Source organism: Brachyhypopomus gauderio, chromosome 5 (assembly GCF_052324685.1).
Source record: "Brachyhypopomus gauderio isolate BG-103 chromosome 5, BGAUD_0.2, whole genome shotgun sequence".
NCBI lineage: Eukaryota > Metazoa > Chordata > Actinopteri > Gymnotiformes > Hypopomidae > Brachyhypopomus > Brachyhypopomus gauderio.
This window is the reverse complement of record NC_135215.1, coordinates 26,717,722-26,736,801: the sequence shown is the minus strand read 5'-3', so window position 1 is coordinate 26,736,801 and position 19,080 is coordinate 26,717,722. Positions and strand designations below refer to the sequence as shown.

The window sequence follows — 19,080 nt, the reverse complement described above, 5'->3', positions numbered from 1 at the left end:
GATCACACCAAAAGGAAGCTAGAGGTCACCACACACCACTGACCAATAACTGTGGTTCTGGTGACTTTTTTGTCAACCAAGCATACGTTGGTATCATTCAGCAGTGTCATGGTGGATAACATGCACTGCATAGGATGTAAGAAATACTTTTGGCCAAGTATATGAAAGACTATCAGCTGATTATAAGATGACCAGTTACTAATGCTTTCACATGGTGTTATGGTGTTAAAATTGTTTTAGTGGATTTTAACCTTATAATCTCTTTAATAGCTGCTGTTTGCCATATTTTATAGTTTTTAATAATATCCATTATGTTTGCTGCTTTTTGCATGATCAAATTTAATGACTGGTTTCAGTGTCTTACACTGTACTTTTTTATCATTTGGTTCCTGTGACGTGCGGTGCGGAGAGAAGGACGAGGCAACTCTTGCACACTCTGACGTTACTTTATTTTTAAACATGCACAGACAGTGCACGTATAACATATACAAAACAACACTAACAAAGACGAGCATGGGACACTGCGCAAACGCACATTAAATATACAAACCACATAAGCCCCAAGTGATCACAAGACGAGCCACAGGTGAGACCGATGAACACACTCAGACACAACCACACCCACGAAGATCCACAGATGCAGACGACTAGACGTAGACAAAATAAACACATGCCCAAAGGGGAGGGGTCAGGGGCTGTAACGTGACAATTCCCATTTCTTCACATGTAGTTTTCTTCACCAGTATATCTCATATTAATCAATTTCAAAGGTACATTTTGTGATAAGAAATATTACAAAGATAAAAATTTTAAATAATCACATTTTAATCTCACCTGTGTTCATGTTTGTTATTTTTTTGCGCTTAAGCGCTATTATTACATTAAATACAAGCCACATTGATTTTCATGCTGCTTTCGTCTCAGTGTCCTGTCTTCACCCTCGTACGTATACCAAAGGGGAAGCACAGTAAAAAGCAGAAGTGGCACCGCCCTCTCTCTCCTGCCAGCTAACAAAAGTCCCAGTGCTGACAACTCGGGGAAATCGCACTGGAGTTTGGGCATACTCGGGAATCGCCTGCAGAGAGGGAGGAGAAGCTAGAATCTCCCCACCTCCGTAAGACATGCCAGCTCCTCCAGTGCAGACCTTACCATCACAGAGGGCCGTGAGGGAGGAGGAGAGGGGGGTGGGGGCTTCCTCAGAAGCTCCAGTCCTGGTCTTGGTGGGGTTCGCCACTCGAGGCGGATCGATGCCCAGAACTGGAAGGTAAACAGCTGCCAGAGCAGGACTGGTATAACCACCGAGCAAACTCCTGGAGCTTCGGAATTCTATCATGCATTTTTCCAAAAAAATTTAAAACCTGTGCTTGTAAGACAAAAAAATTATACAATTTAAAACAAATAATACATTTAATAAGTCACTAAAAAGTTGAAGAGGAGCGTATTGGATCTTAGATAACGTCTGTGTTGCCCATCAGTTTAAACCTTACGGCTTTCAAATAATTATGAGCATGTACACAACAGGGTGGACCCCTAGCTGAGTCAGTATTCATTAACATGTTTTAATAAATGCTACAGATTACATTCTTGAACATGACCAAAAGTAGTTTCGAAAAGCTTAGCATGTCCCATTCACAATGAAACATTTCAATAAGTAAAAACACAAAGGTTGAAGTTCAACAGGCACCCGCTCCCAGGAACGACCTGTTCATTAGGATGAAGGAAAAGAAAAACAAAAGTCCCTTTCAATGATCACTGCCCAAGACATGACGGATTACAAATAATGCTGAGACCAAGACAAGTTTGAAACCATTAATTTATGTAGGCTACCACAAAATTAGGTGGAAATACACCATTGTATAGTTCTGTAGCACTCTCTAGAGCAGGGCTATTCAACTGGTGGCCTGCTAATGAATTTGTACCGGCCCGCGGCCCATCTCCCCATAAATAATAATTAATATTTGACAAACCGCCGTATAATTAAACATTTTATTTGCAACATTTTACGACACTGTGTCGAAATTTACGTTCGAATTTACGTTTACGAACTTATGTTCGTTCAATTTTACATCCATTATGACAGTATTGCTATAGGTCTGAAAATTGTCTGGCCCACAGATCAGAGCTCTCTGCCAAATCTTGCTAGCAGAAAAATATAGTTGAATAGCCCTGCTCTAGTGGGACCATGGTTAATGGATATCATATAAAATATTTTTACATGTTAAAATTGCGCTATTGACTCTTTAGAGAAAATATTTTATTTTGAATATAATGCTGCATAAAATATCTATTCATGTGCGTTGATCAGCAGAATGTGTGAACTAGATCCTGCAGTGGACCCTCCTGCAGTGAGCAGGGTGTATATGGGTCACGCCCAGGGCTCCTCATTGCCTCTCATGCTTATAATGTCCGATACAGGCAAGGGCACATCTACTCTGAAAAGATTCAACCAGACTCCTTTTGTGATGGGAGCTGCTCCAATCGCTGCTGAGGAGGCCACAGGCGGGGAGGCCATGGGGAGGCCAGTAGGACGGGAGGCCACAGGAGGCTCGAAGGCAGATCAGAGCCACGCGCTTCTCTTCATGTTCTCAGAAAGCTCCTGCACATGATGCATCTTCTCTTTCAGTCTAGGAGAGGCACCTTTCTGCTCTAGCTTCTGGCCAATCTGTCCAAAGAGGAAACCACAGATATATATATAAATAGTGTAGGGATTAGCTCACTTCTGTTTTGATGGACTAAGAATGAGTTCTCTTAAAACTAATGTCTCCCTCTTTTTCTATGTGGGCTATCAGTTTATAAATAACAGGATAATGCAGTTGCCACCCTGTATTCACACCGTTACCAGAATTAACTGTCACAACTGTCACAGTGTCACACAACTGTGTCACAACTCACAGGGTCACACAACTGTGTCACAACTCACAGGGTCACACAACTGTGTCACAACTCACAGGGTCTGCTACTAGTGCAATTTTAAACTTATGTTTCCAGAGGTGTCGATTCAGAAAGTAAAAGTCCTCACCAGGATTTTGCTCAAGCTTGCTAGATTTTCTAATTAGTGCAATCCAGGTAAAATTAGTGGAATCAACACAATCCAGGAAGCCTGAGCAAAATCCTGGTGAGGACTAGTACTTTCTGAACCTGGAATTGACACCTCTGTATGTTTCCAAAATTGAACTTGCCTTAGATGATAAAGTTCTCCATACATACACATATATGGACAAGACACACCTCTCAATCATTGAATTCAGGTGTTTCGTTCAGTCCCATTGCCCCAGGAATATAAAACCAAGCACCAACCATACAGTCTGCCTTTACTAACACTTGTAAAAGAATGGGTCAATCTAAAGAGCTAATTGAAATTGAGCATGGTACTGTAATAGAATTCCACCACTGCAAATGTCTTCGCTCATGGATATTTCTTTATCAGCTGTGAGCGGGGTTATTGAAAAGTGGAAGCACTTAGGAACTAATTAAACTGAACTACTAATCAATTAATCAAACTACAGAAACCCACTACAATAATAGTGCCTAGCCTCCTTAACTTTTTCTAAGACCTTGTATATGTCTGTATATTGTACATCTCACACCATAAGACAAACTTTCTTCATGTGTTGTGCGTTATCAGCATTGCAGGCCTATATCAGGTTCATGTTAGCAATTCCAGACATAAGAGCATTCAATGACTCCAGGCCCAGTAGGGCAGGCCAGCATGGGGCTATAACACACACATCTGTAACATATATGGCAGGGTTTTTAAGAAAAAAAAAAAGGTTTTGTTCCTTCCTAGGTGTGTGCCAGGTGTGCCCTTCACAGTACATGACAAGACACCTCACTCTCACCACAAAAAAACTTGAGGAGCTAAAGTTTGAAATATTAATTGAGCTTAATTAACCTTAGATCTAAGCTCAATAAAGTAAAAAATCATACCCTAATCTTAAAATTACTGTCAATCTAAAATAAAAATGTTGCTGATATAGTGTCTTTTAAAACACCAGAGACTAAGAAAAGGGGAAAAGGTGACTTTTAAAACTGAAGTGAGAGGAGGGAAATGAGACTGGTGTGTCTGAACCCTCATAACCGCACACTTGCTAACTAAGCTTCTTATGCTATCAGTTTGGCTTTGCTACATAATTTAGACACAGTGCATCTAGAATGTTTTCCCAGGGCTTGACTTTTTCCACATTTTGTTATGCTACAGCCTTATTTCAAAATGGATTAAAACATTTCCCTCAAAAATAAACAAAAAAAATCACATGTACACAACCTTTGCTCAAAACTTGATGCTATATTCTTGGGTACACCTATTTCGGGCTGTTTCTCCCGAACCTCTCAAGCTCCAACAGGTTGGATGGGCAGGGGCGCAGATGGAAATTCTGAAGTGAGGGGGACCAAGCTGTACAATATATACGTTTATGCTTGTAGATGCTAGATTTCGGATGGGGTCAATATAAATCTGGAGGGGACATGTCCCCCCCGTCCTCAGTGCCATCTGCGCCCCTGTGGATGGGGAGTGTTGGAGCACAGACATTTTCAGATCTCTCCAGATATGTTAATTCGGGTTTGAGTCTGGGCTCTGTCTGGGCCACTCAAGAACATTCATAGAGTTGTCCCAAAGCCACTCTTTAGTCGTCTTGTCTTTGTGCTTAGGGTTGTTGGAAGATGAACCTTCGCCCCAATCTGAGGTCCAGAGTGCTCTGGAACAAGTTTTCCTCAAGGATGTCTTTCTGCATTGCTGTATTCATCTTTCCTTAGACCCTGACCGAATAACAACCCCACAGCATGATGGTGCCATCACCACCTGGCCAATATCATCCCTACAGTGAAGTATGATGAGCAGTGCCTGGTTCGTGCTTGGTATTCAGGCCTAAGAATTAAATCTTTGTTTCATCAGACCAGAGAATTTTGTTTCTCAATATCCGAGAGCCCTTCAGTTGCCTTTTGGCAAACTCCAAGCAGGATGTCAAGCAGTTTCTCCTCACTCTACAGAGCAATGGTGAAGATCTGTCCGAGTGACCCTTGGGTTATTGGTCAGCTCCTTGACTAAGGCCCTTCTACCCTGATCACTCAGACTGGCTGTGCAGTTCAGCACAAGGACGTCCCGGTGGTTCCAAACGCCTTCCATTTACAGATGATGGAGGCCACTGTACTTATTGGGATCTTCAATGCTGCAGAACGTTTTCTGTATCCTTCCCCAGATATGTGCAAACAGTTCCTTGGATGTCATGGTTTGGTTTGTCCTCTGACATGTACAGTCAACTATATGATCTTATATAAACAGGTGTGTCCCTTTCCAAATCATGTCCAATCAACTGGATTTACCACAAGTGGAGTCCAATCAAGTTGTCAAGGATGAAGGATGCTCAGTGGAAACAGCATGAACCTGAGCTCAATTTTGAGTGTCATGGCAAAGGCTGTGAAAACTTATTTATGTACATGTGATTTTTTTGTTGTTTTTTTTAAGAAATGTGGTTCCATGTAGGTTGGGCAACCAGAGACATACAGCTTTCATACAGACCAATTCTGTAGTTGAAAATTAAATTAAAAGGAAATAAATAAAAGGTTGCAGAAATACAAAGCTAAGACCTTCTTTAATAAATGTCTACCACTTCAGTGGGTGCTACAGAACGGAACTGCTGGTCTCATTGGCTTCCAGGCAAAGCAGAAGTAGAAGCCAAACAGAATGAACTGTAACCAACAATGGTCTACTTGAGCTTGGTGTTCCTCAAACCAACTGCCAACACACCTTAATTCTGCTCCAGTGGACATGCATCTTAGCTTTGTGATACCCTATTACTTTTGTATTTTCAGCATTCTTTTTGCAATATGTGTTTATCTGATTACCAAAGCGCAATCATGAAAGTGCAACAATCTTCTGAAAACAGCTGGAATTTCTTCAGCAATTATGTAATAATCCTTTAAAAATTCTGAATGGTTCTGTCACAGTGAGTTCAGGTAATCTCATACCTCAGTGAAGCAAAGCTGCATGTACTTGTAGAGTTCACGTAGAGCTGCAGATTCATTGAATTCATATTCGTGTTTCTGTGGGAAATAGACAAAACCTGTTCATATCCATTTCAACCAACAAAGTAAGAGCTTTGCTTGCCAGTTCACATTGCAAACAGGCTCTTCCAACACAGATACTTTGCCTGTACATGTCTTATTTTATGTGTTCAGTGTGCATGGGACCTTGGACTCCTCCTGCAGGAAAGCCTTAAACTCTTGACTGCTCACTGATGGTTGTTCCCTCACAGACTTGTAGTATGTCTTCACTTCCTGCTTGTACTGAGGAATGTCTTTGGCATACAGCAGTTTATTGGTTGGTGCATGCTGTTATGACAAAAGAGGAATGGCATAAGAAGGCTTTAGGGTTTTAGGGCTTGGGAATCTCTTAAGGCTCTACAGTCACTTTCTGATTACCTTCCCCAGCTGTTGCTCTGTAAGGGAGAAAGAGTCCATGAAGGCTTGGGCGATGACGGACAGGCAGCTGTCCAGGTGAGGCGACTTCTCCAGGTCACTGAAGACGAAGTTGGGGTTCTTCAAAATGTTCACCCAGAAACGCAGAGGCAGGCTGGACGGAAAAGACATGGTGGTCACTGGGAGCTCTGGCAAATAATGCCGCATCGGTGCTCACTTTTTACGTGTGAACAAGAATGGCATAGATTCCCTCTGTTTGCCTAGTCATGCCCCACCATATCAGAAGGTGATAACAGATTAACCAAAATCTAAATTTATATACTTAAATTAATGTACATACAGAAAAAGGTTATACCAAACTAGCTTAAAAACACTAAAAAGCTCATTAAAAAAATAAATAAATTTAAAAGTAAATCTATGACTGTTCTCTGTTCTGTTTTCTTTAATGACATGACTGTACATTTCATTATGAAAATGAAACTCAGACAAAACTCACTCCACAAATGAGAACAGATTACAAAATTGACTCAGATTCTATGTCGCAAAACGTAACATCTTCAGAACATTCAACACCTGTTTGTCTTCCAGATGTGAACAACATCTGGATCTGTGATTTTTTTCTTCTCAGCTTGCGTGTCCAGGAAATCAAAGAAGTACTTGACTGCTTGGGGGGCTTTGTCGTGGGGCATTGCCCAGATACTCCTGAAGAGGTTCTCCACAAATGAGTGCACTGCCACCTGAGATGAACAAAAGATTATATCTTTCCAAAGATGCACTACCTCTGTCACTACTTATATCTTATGCTTGCAGTATTGTGATTTGTTTACCATAAGGTAGTATGGCTCGGTACTTTTATTAGCTAGTCATGCATGAACTGATTCAGAAAACACAAAAATGTTTGGACCTGCCTTGAGAATCACTGAATTAATTAATTCATTGTGAACTTATATATTTAATGGGTCCCACCTTGGTTGAGAGTAATTTGGTGAGGTAGATCTCTTTAAGTTTCAGCTTTTTCCTTTCTGGGTGTTGGCTCTCATCCTTATCGATGTCTGGGTCAATCTATCAGGCCAAACAACCACAACACAATAAACAAAGTAATACATTTCCGCAGATTTGTGCTATTTTAAGCACCTTTACTGATGACCTCATATATGCACAGAATATCCATATATGTTTGTAATATGCTCATGTCATTAATTTATGAGACACTCCTCAACACTCCATTACTGCACTCCAACCATCAAGAAAACATAACAGAATACATTAAGACATGAGAGTCTGAGTCCTGCTCTGGCCAAACGTCACTGCTGTGCCAAAACGAGCATACTAAAGAGTGTACTTAAGAGAGTACTTAGGAGAGTTGTGTCCAGCTACGATTACATCTACAGTATCTCTGCTATGGGTTACCAAGTCCACAAGTCATGGTTTCAGTGTACACAAGATGCTTACATCCAGCTTTCAAAAAGCCTTTGTTTTTGAAAGAACATTTTCAAGCACACCCACTATGCACATACATTGTCAAACTCAACTCCACTTGTGTGTATACAGTAATATTTAGAAATGAGACTCACCAGGTGGAAGTACTTGACTGAGAAGTTCTGATCATCTGTAACACCAACAAAAGAAGTTAAAGAAAGTAAACACATTTCCCATGTACGTACAGTGAATGTCAGGTTAATTTATTATTGACGTTTACCTTCAGTAATTGAAGGTAAATATTAACTCTCCTCAGTGCTGAAACTAACAGTATAGTTTTTATCATATTAGTTTCACTGTAGCTGCTAAACAATTCATAGTAGTATGAATATGAGTAATAACAAAATGTACTCTTAACCTGACCATGCCAACACAATGCTAAGGATATGAGGCACACAACTGCTTTCACTGACATGAACATAACCTGTTCTTGGACTACTCAGTAAAGAACATATTCTTAATAGATAATATTCCAGTCTTGCCCATAGCTGTCTGCCTATATTTCCAATCCCACTGTCAAATCCTGTGGTGCCACACCTTCCTGGAAGTGGCTTACACAAGTACTGACTTCTGAATTCTACTGGTCTCATTTGGAATATACAACCTATACAGCAGCACAGACAGCACACACTGGAATTATGAACATAAACTAAATGTGGAAAAGTGGCCACAGAAGTGAGATAAGTGAGAAAAGCACATACATTTAACGTGGCCAACAAGTGGTTTAGTGGTTTAAACAGTGATTAACATTATTAAAACTTTACATTCTAATAGGTTGCATACAAGTACTGTACAAGTATTCATTTGTGTATTTAAATGTCCATATTAAACCCAAAACCGTAGGACTATATAGCAAAAGCACAGGGTGCAACATGTTCAGTTACTGAGGTGGAGCACATGCACACACCCCCACAAAAGAAACCTACATATTTTTTTCACATTATTACAGTGTATGCTCAGCATTACACTCACCCTTCAAACTTGTCTGTGGACTGAGGGGAGCATGGACCTTTTTGGTGAACACTTTAACTGAAGCCCCATCTGGGATCTGTGAGGAGAAATGAGCACTACGGCATTGACACGAAACATAGCTGGCCTGGCATGGTGAGCTAATGATGTGTCACATGCTCTGATGCTTTTAGTCTCAGAGCACAGAAGGCTGCATGCTAACAGGCCGAAAACGAGGACAAAAGGCCGGAAAGAGCTTCTACGTTTGTGTGTAGTGTGAGCTGCTTATCAAAATAAAATATGCACAAAAAAAAATGCAGGGGTTGCCAAATTCATGACCGTTTGTGGTTTCCAGCTAAGCCAGCTAAACTCTACATGGACTAAAGATGTGTAACAGATACTCACTTTGTAATGTCTCAGCGTGTTCAGCATGGTCACCTCCCCCTGCACTTCTGAACTGCCATCAACTTCCTCCAAAGGCACATAACTTCCTTCCTTCTCATATTCTTCCAGTAAAGCAGAAAAACAGAAACACACAGCAGGCATGACGCATCATGGCCTCAAGTACGTTTTTCTGAGCAGCAGTGGAATACTAACTACACTGATTAGGAAGGGCACGCCATTGCTCAGCAGTTTCTGTGGCATTGCAAAATAACACATTAATTTCAGGACAAACAAGTGTATTTCTGATCACTATAGTCAGTGATCACGGTTTATAAAAGTGTTATGGACACGAGCACATCTGTGCTTCTAACTTATCATGCAAGGCTACTTGCATTCTGCTTTTTTTGCATTATTGTGGCACTGTGGTTTGGCGATTTATCCTTTTAGGTCAACAGTATTGCTATGGCAAACTATTGTTGATACAACTTTTGTTGATACAACAATTTTATAATTCTACTACTATCAAGTAGCTTTTGAATTCATTTTATTTTTTAACATTTGGTGGATTATGCATTTGTCTACATTAATATATATTTTTAGATGAATTAATATTCTGCAAGCATACTAACCGATGTCAATTTCTCGGAGCTGTTTCGTATATGAGAATCCGAACTTGCGCTGGAAAGTCTGTAGGATCTTATCCTTCACCTGTTCGATGGTATCACAGCTCAGGGCCTTCACCTCCAGGGGTTCGCTGACCTCTCCCTCTGTACCCACAGCAAACAGCACCTTCAACTTCTGAAGAAGGTGAAGCAGAAGGTTGCATTTTAAACCTGGCTGTACACTGCTCAGCTGAGCACTGAAGAGAGTGGATTACAGATTTGAAGGGGGGATAGAACTGCCCGTTTGAACTTGTGCAGGACAGTAATGAACTGCAAGATTCCACACGAAGCCAGTATTATAAAAAGAATCAAAGTGAAAAAAAATTGCTCATGAATCAGACAGAGGCATATACTGTATGAACAAAAGCACACTGCATCTCAGCATTATTTTGCTCAACATCGAATGCTTCACACTAAAAGCCAAATGCATGTTCTTGAGTCCTGGAGAGTGCCTAAGTGCCCCGAAGGTTCTTCGTGGTGTGCCTCAACCTTTCCTGTAAGAAGGAGCTCATTCAGTGATTGAGAAACGTTCCTTGTGCAGGAAACAGAGACAGCATATTACACAAGTTTGAAACATGTGCGGTGTGTAGCCGTTGTGCACACTGCGGGGACAGCGAGACCAGGGGACTAATATGCAGCACCCATGAGAAAGGTTCTTTCAGGCTGTATAGTAATGTTGAATAGGAACACAACATGATTTGTAACAGGTTGTAAAACCTGGTGGAACTATAGAAATTCTTTGAAATGTTAAAAATGAAAGTATTCCACTAAACTTTAACTAAGAATATTAAGAAAAATAGAACTTTAGAGTAGAATAGAAAATAGATGTGTAGCCTTAATTATTAATTAAGGCAATGTTTTCATAAGTTTGTAGGTGTATTTCCTTGTCACACAGGTTATTTAATATGAAATGATTTTCAGTGCAAACACAGTTCTTCTTTTTGCCTAAACCTTATTCACACAGTTTTATCTTACCGATGTAAATAGGTATTAGGCAAATGCAGTAGAGTCAAAGATAAGGTCCATCTCTTTTTAACTGTTATGGAATAAAATTTCTCCAACCTTGTAAAACAAACAAGTAATGTATAAGTAATGTATGAATACATGGTGATACTTCAAATGCTCATTTAACTGAGTATTTTTAGTAGCGTTGCACCTATAGTTTTAAATGACATCAGATCACTTCTGAGCATGAAGCAGAAGATGAGAAGATGCAAACCAGGGGGCTGAAGTCAAAGTCCTGAGCCTGCCACAGGAGCCAGTCTTCATTCAGCGTGTACAGAGCTTTCTCTGTCACAGCATCCACTGGTCCTTTAGAAATCTGTTGTGTTAGGGCAGACACCAACAGGAACAGAGGCTGCCCAACTGACCCCTGGGAAATGAACATACACACAGTCACACACATGCACACACATGCCCATGCACTAGCATGTCACGTCTAGGCCCGCCCCCATCTGTCAAGTGTACCTTTTGTTTTTCTAGCCATGTGTCTGTTTTTCTAGCCATGTGTCCCCATGTGTTTCTTCTGCCACTTCCATGACATTAGTAACCCCGCCCCATGATTATCAATCATTCTAGTGAATGTGTGTGAACGTAGTTATTGAATGTGTGAACGTAGTTCCTGGTTGTGTTTCGTAAGTTTCTGAATGTACAGTTGTGATCAAATTTATTCAACCCCCAATGCTGCGAAGGGTTTTATGGAATTCAGTGCACATTTGTAATTGTGTTCATAATGAAATCTTACAAGGACTTGTTAAAGAACTAAATGCAACTAAGATAGCATCAATTTTTTTTGTCATAAAGTATTAAATGGCCTTTTTGTGATTTCTTCATTGACACAATTATTCAACCCCTTTACGACTACCACTCCTAAGAACAGAGGTTCATTCCAGTGTTTTCCATCAGGTATTGAAAACATCTGTGGATGTCAACGAGCAGCAATCAAGCATGATAAGCACCAATTAGGCAGATTTAAAAGGACTGTGATACTCAGCTCCTTCTAGACATCTACTGGTGTGTTTCCAAGCATGGTGAAGGCAAGAGAATGGTCCCAGAAGACAAGAGAAGAGGTTATTGCTCTTCACAAGAATGGCAATGGATATAAAAAGATTGTGAAGTTGTTAAATATTCCAAGAGACACTATCGGAAGTATCATTCGCAAGTTCAAGTTAAAGGGCACAGTGGAAACGTTACCTGGTCGTGGCAGGAAGAAGATCCTGACCGCGACTGCTGTGCGCTACCTGAAGCGTAATGTGGAGAAAAATCCCCGCGTGACTGCTAAGGAACTGAAAAAAGACCTGTCAGATGTGGGCACTGAAGTTTCAGCTCAGACAATAAGGCGCGCACTGCATAACGAAGACCTCCATGCCAGAACGCCCAGACGCACCCCCTTGCTGACTCCAAAGAACAAGAAAAGTCGACTGCAGTATGCCAAAAGTCATGTGGACAAGCCACAAAGGTTTTGGGACAGTGTACTGTGGTCAGATGAAACTAAATTAGAACTGTTTGGGACAATGGACCAGCGCTATGTTTGGAGAAGGAAGAACCAGGCTTATGAACAAAAGAACACCTTGCCTACTGTGAAGCATGGCGGGGGGTCAATTATGCTTTGGGGCTGTTTTGCTTCTAATGGTACAGGAAAGCTTCAACGTGTGCAGGGTACCATGAATTCCCTTCAGTACCAGGAGATCTTGGAGGAAAATGTGATGGAGTCAGTCACAAACCTGCGGCTTGGGAGACGTTGGACCTTCCAACAGGACAATGATCCGAAGCACACATCCAAGTCCACTAGAGCATGGTTGAACATGAAAGGCTGGAACATTCTAGAGTGGCCATCGCAATCACCAGACTTAAATCCAATTGAGAACCTCTGGTGGGACCTAAAGAAGGCAGTTGCAGTGCGCAAGCCTAAGAATGTGACTGAACTGGAGGCTTTTGCCCATGAAGAATGGGCTAAGATACCCATAGGTCGCTGCAAGACACTTGTGTCAAGCTATGCTTCACGCTTGAAAGCTGTCATAACTGGAAAAGGATGTTGTACTAAGTACTAAAAAATAATGTCACTAGGGGGTTGAATAAAACTGATAATGATGTGAGCACAGTAAAGACATTTGTGGTTATTCCATCATAAATATTATGTTATGTTTGTCTAATTTATAAGTGCCTCTTTGATATAATTGTAAATAAGATGACTGAAATGATCAAAATCAATGTCAAACTGGCCAAAACACTTTATTTCAGTGGGGGTTGAATAAATTTGATCACAACTGTATGTACGTAGTGTTTTTTTTTACACTGGTTGTCCAGTGTAAGTCAATTGTTTCTAGTATTTTGCTGTTCATTTTCCTTAGTGTTTTTGTTCATTTCCTGCTAGTTTGTTCAGTTCTGTTTTTTCACTATGAGTATCTGTGTTGGCTATATGAACCTGGACCATGAACCCGACTTTGATTACGGAATTGCCCTTAGTAAACCTCGCTCTACTCAGCATATACATTTGTCTTATTGCTCACTGACACCCCTGACGTTACATGCACGTGTAATAACGCACACGCATGCCATGTATTTACAACTAAGCATTTGAAAGTTCATCCATCAACCAAACAGTAAGCAATAACAAAAGGCCTCCAACCACACTTAGTTTTTCTATATTTCCGGAGGAAACGAAACTAACCCTCAAAAAGCCATAGAGACAGATAGACATCCAGTTGGTGAGCATTTTTTCTACAACCGACTCTGTGCGGCGCAGTAAGAGTTTGGGCTGGGCGTTGCTGGGCTGATCCATCAGGCTCTGCAGGAGGTTCTCCATCACCTGGGTCAGGTATGGTAGGTCACTGTGCAAAGCTACAGTCAACAGAGATGCCACTGTACACCTGAGGGACATTGGGAAGGAAAGAGTCAAAGTTAACACAATTAACAAGACCATTACCAGCAGTTAGCTTAGCATCATCTCAACAAATGTATAATTTAATTGAATAAAATGAAAGTTTAAAAAAAGTAAAAATGAGGCTGGTAAAAGCATAATACAACTGAAACAGTCAATTACCACTAATTCTCGGATCAGTTCCTTTAGTATTTGGGAGGATATGTCTGTAACCAAGGCATCAGACTCACTTGTCCTTTATGCCAAAGTTTTTCTGCTCCTCCAAAGCATGGACGAAACATGTGAGGAACATCTGATCTCGGATCAGGGTGGAGAGAACCTGGCATCTGTCATCCAGCTCCGTTCTCGCGACCTGACACAACACACAGGCAAAAATGCTTCACAGGCGCCAAAATGTCAACAAGTGTCAAACCAGTGCAACTTTGACTTGACCTGCATCACCCATGTGGTTGAATTCATTTACATTTAGTTCCATGAAAGGTTATTTATTCAGAAGTCCTAAGTTCTAAAATAGTAAGAAGAACAAAGAGCACATGTCACGGAACAGCTCCGGACCCTTCCCTGTGGGCGTGTCATATTGTCGTCTGCGTGCGGTTATGTCCATGTTTGTACTTCCGTGGGTGTGGGTTGTTTGTGAGCGTGTTCGTTTGTTACACCTGTGCCTTGTCTCGAGGTCACGTGGGTCTGTGTAACTCACCTATATAATGTGCGTTCGTGTGTGTATAATACAATACAATAAATGTTATATGTTCACCGTAACCGTCTTGGTGCCTGCCTCCTACACCCGGACGTTACAGCACATATGTTACAGCCTCCGTCACAGGCATATATATATATATATACACACAAGATGTACCTCTCAGTATCAAACTGTCAGACACTAAATGTGAATCATTTATACATGAAACTATTTAGGTAAAAGTTTGTACTAAAAGTATTACTGCAAAAGGAAATGGCGAAATTTGTACATTCATAATTTACGAGGTTTGTATGAGCCAACAGGCTTTACAGTGATATGTATCTCACCTGGTTAATGTCTTTAATCATTCCATCTGCTAAAGGCCCACCCTAAAGACAAAACAGAAAAGTGGAGTACAAATTTACAAATTCCTATACACACCAGTAATTTCAAGTAACAGGTAAGATGTATGACCACAAACCTCAGGAAAGAATATTTTCAAAGCAAAATGCTTATAATCAAGGAAGGGAATAGCTCCAACATTTTCAATCAGGTCTGACTTCTCTGTCTGCAAGTCGACAAACCCTGCATACAACAGAAAAGCAACAGTATACCACTTCTGTAAAGTACATTTTACAGAGTTGCAACAGCTCCTTAATAAGAAAAACCCAGGCCGCCGTGTGCCTTCTGTGCTTGAAGAGCCGTATCAGACCCTAGGCTTTCCTCCCGACAGACTGCATGTCAATTACGGAGTCATACTGTATGTGGTGCCATTAGTGATGTCTTGGTGACTGACCTTGTCTGATCTCATTTCTAATTTCATTTTCAAGAAGTTCCAGATGCTCATTCATTCTGGCATTCATCTGCCTCTGGCTTTTACGATGGATCCATACTCCAGCTACACAGAGGTACACACATACACACACTAACTAAGCATCCAGATTGCCCAATTACTTCAAACCAAAGTTCAAAGGAATTCAACCTAAAACTTACCTATTCCACCAAAAAGAATCAAAATGATGAATATGATGAGCAGGTACAAATATTTTTTAGGACTTGGAGTCATATTTAATGTTTTTGTTATATTGCCAAATGCAATCTGAAAAGTGAAATGAAATGACATGAGTCAGTGAATTTCTCTGTAACAGCTGACACTGTAGTTTGAAAATGCATTAAATGTAACTTGTATTGTCTGGAAAAAAATGAAATTGTTGCAATTGTTTTGTTCTTCATGGGAACATTACAGTCAATGGTAAAACAATGAGAGATTAAAAATCTTTACCCTCAGTGAGTCTATGCTGACATATTTTTTTCCATAAATCATACAAATGACAGCGGTGGATTTAACTTCCACAATCAAACAAGGAAACGGTTCCTCCATCTGCAGCCCCGACACATTCATCTCCTTCAGAGTTACATTCAACTCGTCTTTATTTTTCTTCAGACAAAATATGAGGGAGAGAGAATAACACAAACATATAACAAGACACAAAAAGACTTTGTTACAGTGGAATGTAAAGGAAGAGTTTGTATCTGAAACTCATGAAATTCAAATTCAACTCTTCCAATCAGCATACCAAACCATGGATGTAATTTTGATTTCAAAAGTGGGGGGGGACATGGATTCGTCGCTATTTAAATATTTGATTTTAACCGTAAAAACTGGGGGGGACCAAAACCGGCTTTTGAAAAAGTGGGGGGGCCGTGTAATGATAGCTTGCGTACAACACAGGATAGTGTTATATTAGGGTTGCCACCTGTCGCAAAAAAAAAAATAATTTAATGTCCCGGTTTTCACTAGGTTAGTTCAAACGACTATTTAGACTGTTTCTGCACACTTTAAATCCGTCTTTTTTTCTCGCTGTGTCCATTTTACACCCCCCCCCCCCCCCCCCCCCCCCCCGGTAACATTTTACGTTCGCCACCCCCCCCCCGTCAACAATTTACGTTCGCGTATGACAGTGTTCTTGTTTTTTGTCAGACCTAGGTGGCAACCCTAGTTATAATAGCTAATCAGTACACAGCCTATTTCTGTGTCCTTTGTTGTATTACTGAGAAAAATTCAAGGTCAAAAACCTTTCATTTTTAATCTCTTATTATTTTTAATAGCAGTTGCATGTGCCCATGGACGTAATTTTGATTTCAAAAGTGGGGGGGGCATGGATTCGTTGCTATTTACATATTTGGTTTTAACCGTAAAAACTGTGGGGGACCAAAACCGGCTTTTGAAAAAGTCCCCCCCCAAAATTACGTCTGTGTACCAAACTAATACTGCTACCCGAAGCATTGTAATTTCGCTCTATAGTAAAGTAAAATGTGTCAGTTTATAGATTTACAAGTAGAATCAGGCATACCAGAAAAGAGAAAAACTGTTCTGTATTAAAATGCTCCAATGGCAATCTTGGTTCTTGCTCTTATGATCTGGAGTGGAGTTACAGCTAATCTGAAATGACAGCTGGAAATGCTCTTACCTGTATGGTGACGCGCATATCATTGTCCACCAGAGTGGTGTCAAAGCTGGTGAATTCTGGATCTGGGTGGTAAAAGAGACGTTCTGCACAGGGCACTGTTATGTTCCCCATGCTGAGTGAGACACCGAATGACCCCGGTGCCTGGTATTGTCCCTCATCAGAGTAGAACCAAAAGGACTGGGGCAATGTGACAAAGGCAGGCATTAATCTATGAACTCTGACCTATAGCTGCATTAGATTACCTGCAGCTAATGCACTACATAAAGAAAATAAAACTGAGGGAATATGCTTTTGGCTCATTAGTTAATTTCTGAACACTGGACACTGGGTGCTAATAATTAATCATTTAATTTTATTACAATTGAATTATTCATTCATTCATTCATTATAATATGCAGAGAGCACACAGTTAAAATAACTACTGTATATGTTAGTCTGTATATATTTGGAGTGGGGCAGGCTTGTAAGAAAGGTTAGGAGGGTGATGGCATTGAAGGGCAGCTTCAAACTGAAACAAGACTCACTGTATGTAACTTATTTTGAGGTTTGAGCACAATTTCATACCTTGTTGTCCGAGTTGAGTTTAGTTTGTTTTGGGAATGAATGAAGAGTGACTGTTTCCACAGACTCCAGATTTGTCCCCAGAACGTGAATCTGCCGCTTACCACTGAATGAAAAATGTTAAACACATTCAGTGAATCAGATGTTTTTAGAAGGCAGACTAAGCTAGTAAAACACCAAAACTGAATGCTAACATTGTTAACTTTAGTTTCTCAAGAAACACTGAACCCATTTCCATGTACTAAGCAATAAGCATCAGCATAATAAGCATAAGTAGATTTTAAGCCAAGATATTGCTTTATGGGGAAGAGCAGCAAAGAGCAGTGAAGGCAGCAAAGCATATTTAACTGCAGTGGTGTTAGGAAAAAGCAAAGAGCAGCGGCCCTAGCCTGAGATCTGTCCTTATTTTATTACAGTCAGAATGAAAGAAACTCATTTTCCAGTTTTCTACAACCCAGTATAAGTAGCTGATTCTGAGGGTTCTTTGAAAAATAGCCCCATACATTTTAGTCTCATTCAGCCTCAGTAATGTTTTAACCCCTCTTGTTTTGGTTTTATTTACTTTGTTTATTGGTTGCACCTCTGTCTTGTTTATTCCTTGTTTGACCTGTGTATTTAAACCGTGTTTCTTACTTTTGGTTGCTGGTCATTGCAATTAGTTTCTCTATCAAATATTATTTAGTTCCTTCAGTTCTTCTTTGATCATATCTTGTTTTCTAGTGTTAAATCCAGTCTCTGATTTCCAGTCTTGTTCATTGGGTGTTTGCCATGTCTCTTTAGTTTGTATGATTACAGGTTGCTTCATGTGTCTTTGGTTGTCTGCTGTTTATGTCCTTGTTCACTATTTGTCAGTTTTTGTATTGTAAGTTGTAACTTGTAGTGTAGTGTAACTTGTTATCTGGCTTTTGATCATTTGGTCTTTATGTCTTATTTCCTTGTTAGTTGTAATGTTCTCCTGTGTTATGTATTAGTATTTTCTGTCAGTGTTAGTTGGTGTTCTTGATTGATGTTTGATTTGTCTTGGTTTCATGTCTGATGTTTGGTTTCATGTCTGTATACTTCCTGTGGTTTCTTTACTTTTGTTATTAAACTCCTTCAAAATCCGCACTTGTGTTCAGCCTCCAACCCACAACCATTATATTTCATCAAAGTTTGCATTGGTGTATTATTTAAAATGCTACAGCCAATTTTACAAATACAGCATTTCCGTTCCGTTGCATATAGCAAAACTGTTTCATTATGAGACTGAATGCTGTTTCTCAACCCTGAAATACACTTTTAAAGGGACTCAAATTTGACAAAAATGCTATAAAATATTTTTGCACAAACATATTTCTGCTCCTTGTATTATACTCATTAACATTTTGGTATGATATTTTGTAATATGACTGTCAGGGATTTTCCCTGATTTACCTGGCCCATGTAGTTCTGGGCTGCAGTCCTGTACATGTGGGCTGGGAGCCATATGTAATGGTGGCGTGGCTATGACAACTCCCGTCTGCTGTTACCACACACACATTAACGGTTCCTTTATTTCCACTTGGAATGTGGAACCTCAGAGTATCACTGGATCTCACCAACACCGGAGACCTGCGAAATAAA

At 40.3% G+C, this 19,080-nt stretch overlaps 1 protein-coding gene across 1 annotated transcript in view; it reads right to left on the bottom strand.

The window, feature by feature from the left end:
• Window positions 1-427: 427 nt before the first annotated feature.
• plxnc1 (plexin C1) overlaps window positions 428-19,080 on the bottom strand; it is a 36,914-nt gene continuing 18,261 nt past the window's right edge. Inside the window, exons 11-31 of the mRNA XM_077006776.1 lie at window positions 18,892-19,068; window positions 17,482-17,584; window positions 16,918-17,094; window positions 15,729-15,884; window positions 15,440-15,545; window positions 15,243-15,344; window positions 14,928-15,031; window positions 14,794-14,835; window positions 13,998-14,119; window positions 13,558-13,756; window positions 11,107-11,259; window positions 9,855-10,023; window positions 9,247-9,347; window positions 8,866-8,941; window positions 7,989-8,023; window positions 7,381-7,476; window positions 6,988-7,151; window positions 6,418-6,568; window positions 6,187-6,327; window positions 5,965-6,039; window positions 428-2,662 (exon numbers count right to left, since the gene is read on the bottom strand). Coding sequence (XP_076862891.1) covers window positions 2,558-2,662; window positions 5,965-6,039; window positions 6,187-6,327; window positions 6,418-6,568; window positions 6,988-7,151; window positions 7,381-7,476; window positions 7,989-8,023; window positions 8,866-8,941; window positions 9,247-9,347; window positions 9,855-10,023; window positions 11,107-11,259; window positions 13,558-13,756; window positions 13,998-14,119; window positions 14,794-14,835; window positions 14,928-15,031; window positions 15,243-15,344; window positions 15,440-15,545; window positions 15,729-15,884; window positions 16,918-17,094; window positions 17,482-17,584; window positions 18,892-19,068 — 2,554 coding nt within the window. The 3' untranslated portion in view covers window positions 428-2,557. The remainder of the gene's footprint in view (window positions 2,663-5,964; window positions 6,040-6,186; window positions 6,328-6,417; window positions 6,569-6,987; window positions 7,152-7,380; window positions 7,477-7,988; window positions 8,024-8,865; window positions 8,942-9,246; window positions 9,348-9,854; window positions 10,024-11,106; window positions 11,260-13,557; window positions 13,757-13,997; window positions 14,120-14,793; window positions 14,836-14,927; window positions 15,032-15,242; window positions 15,345-15,439; window positions 15,546-15,728; window positions 15,885-16,917; window positions 17,095-17,481; window positions 17,585-18,891; window positions 19,069-19,080) is intronic.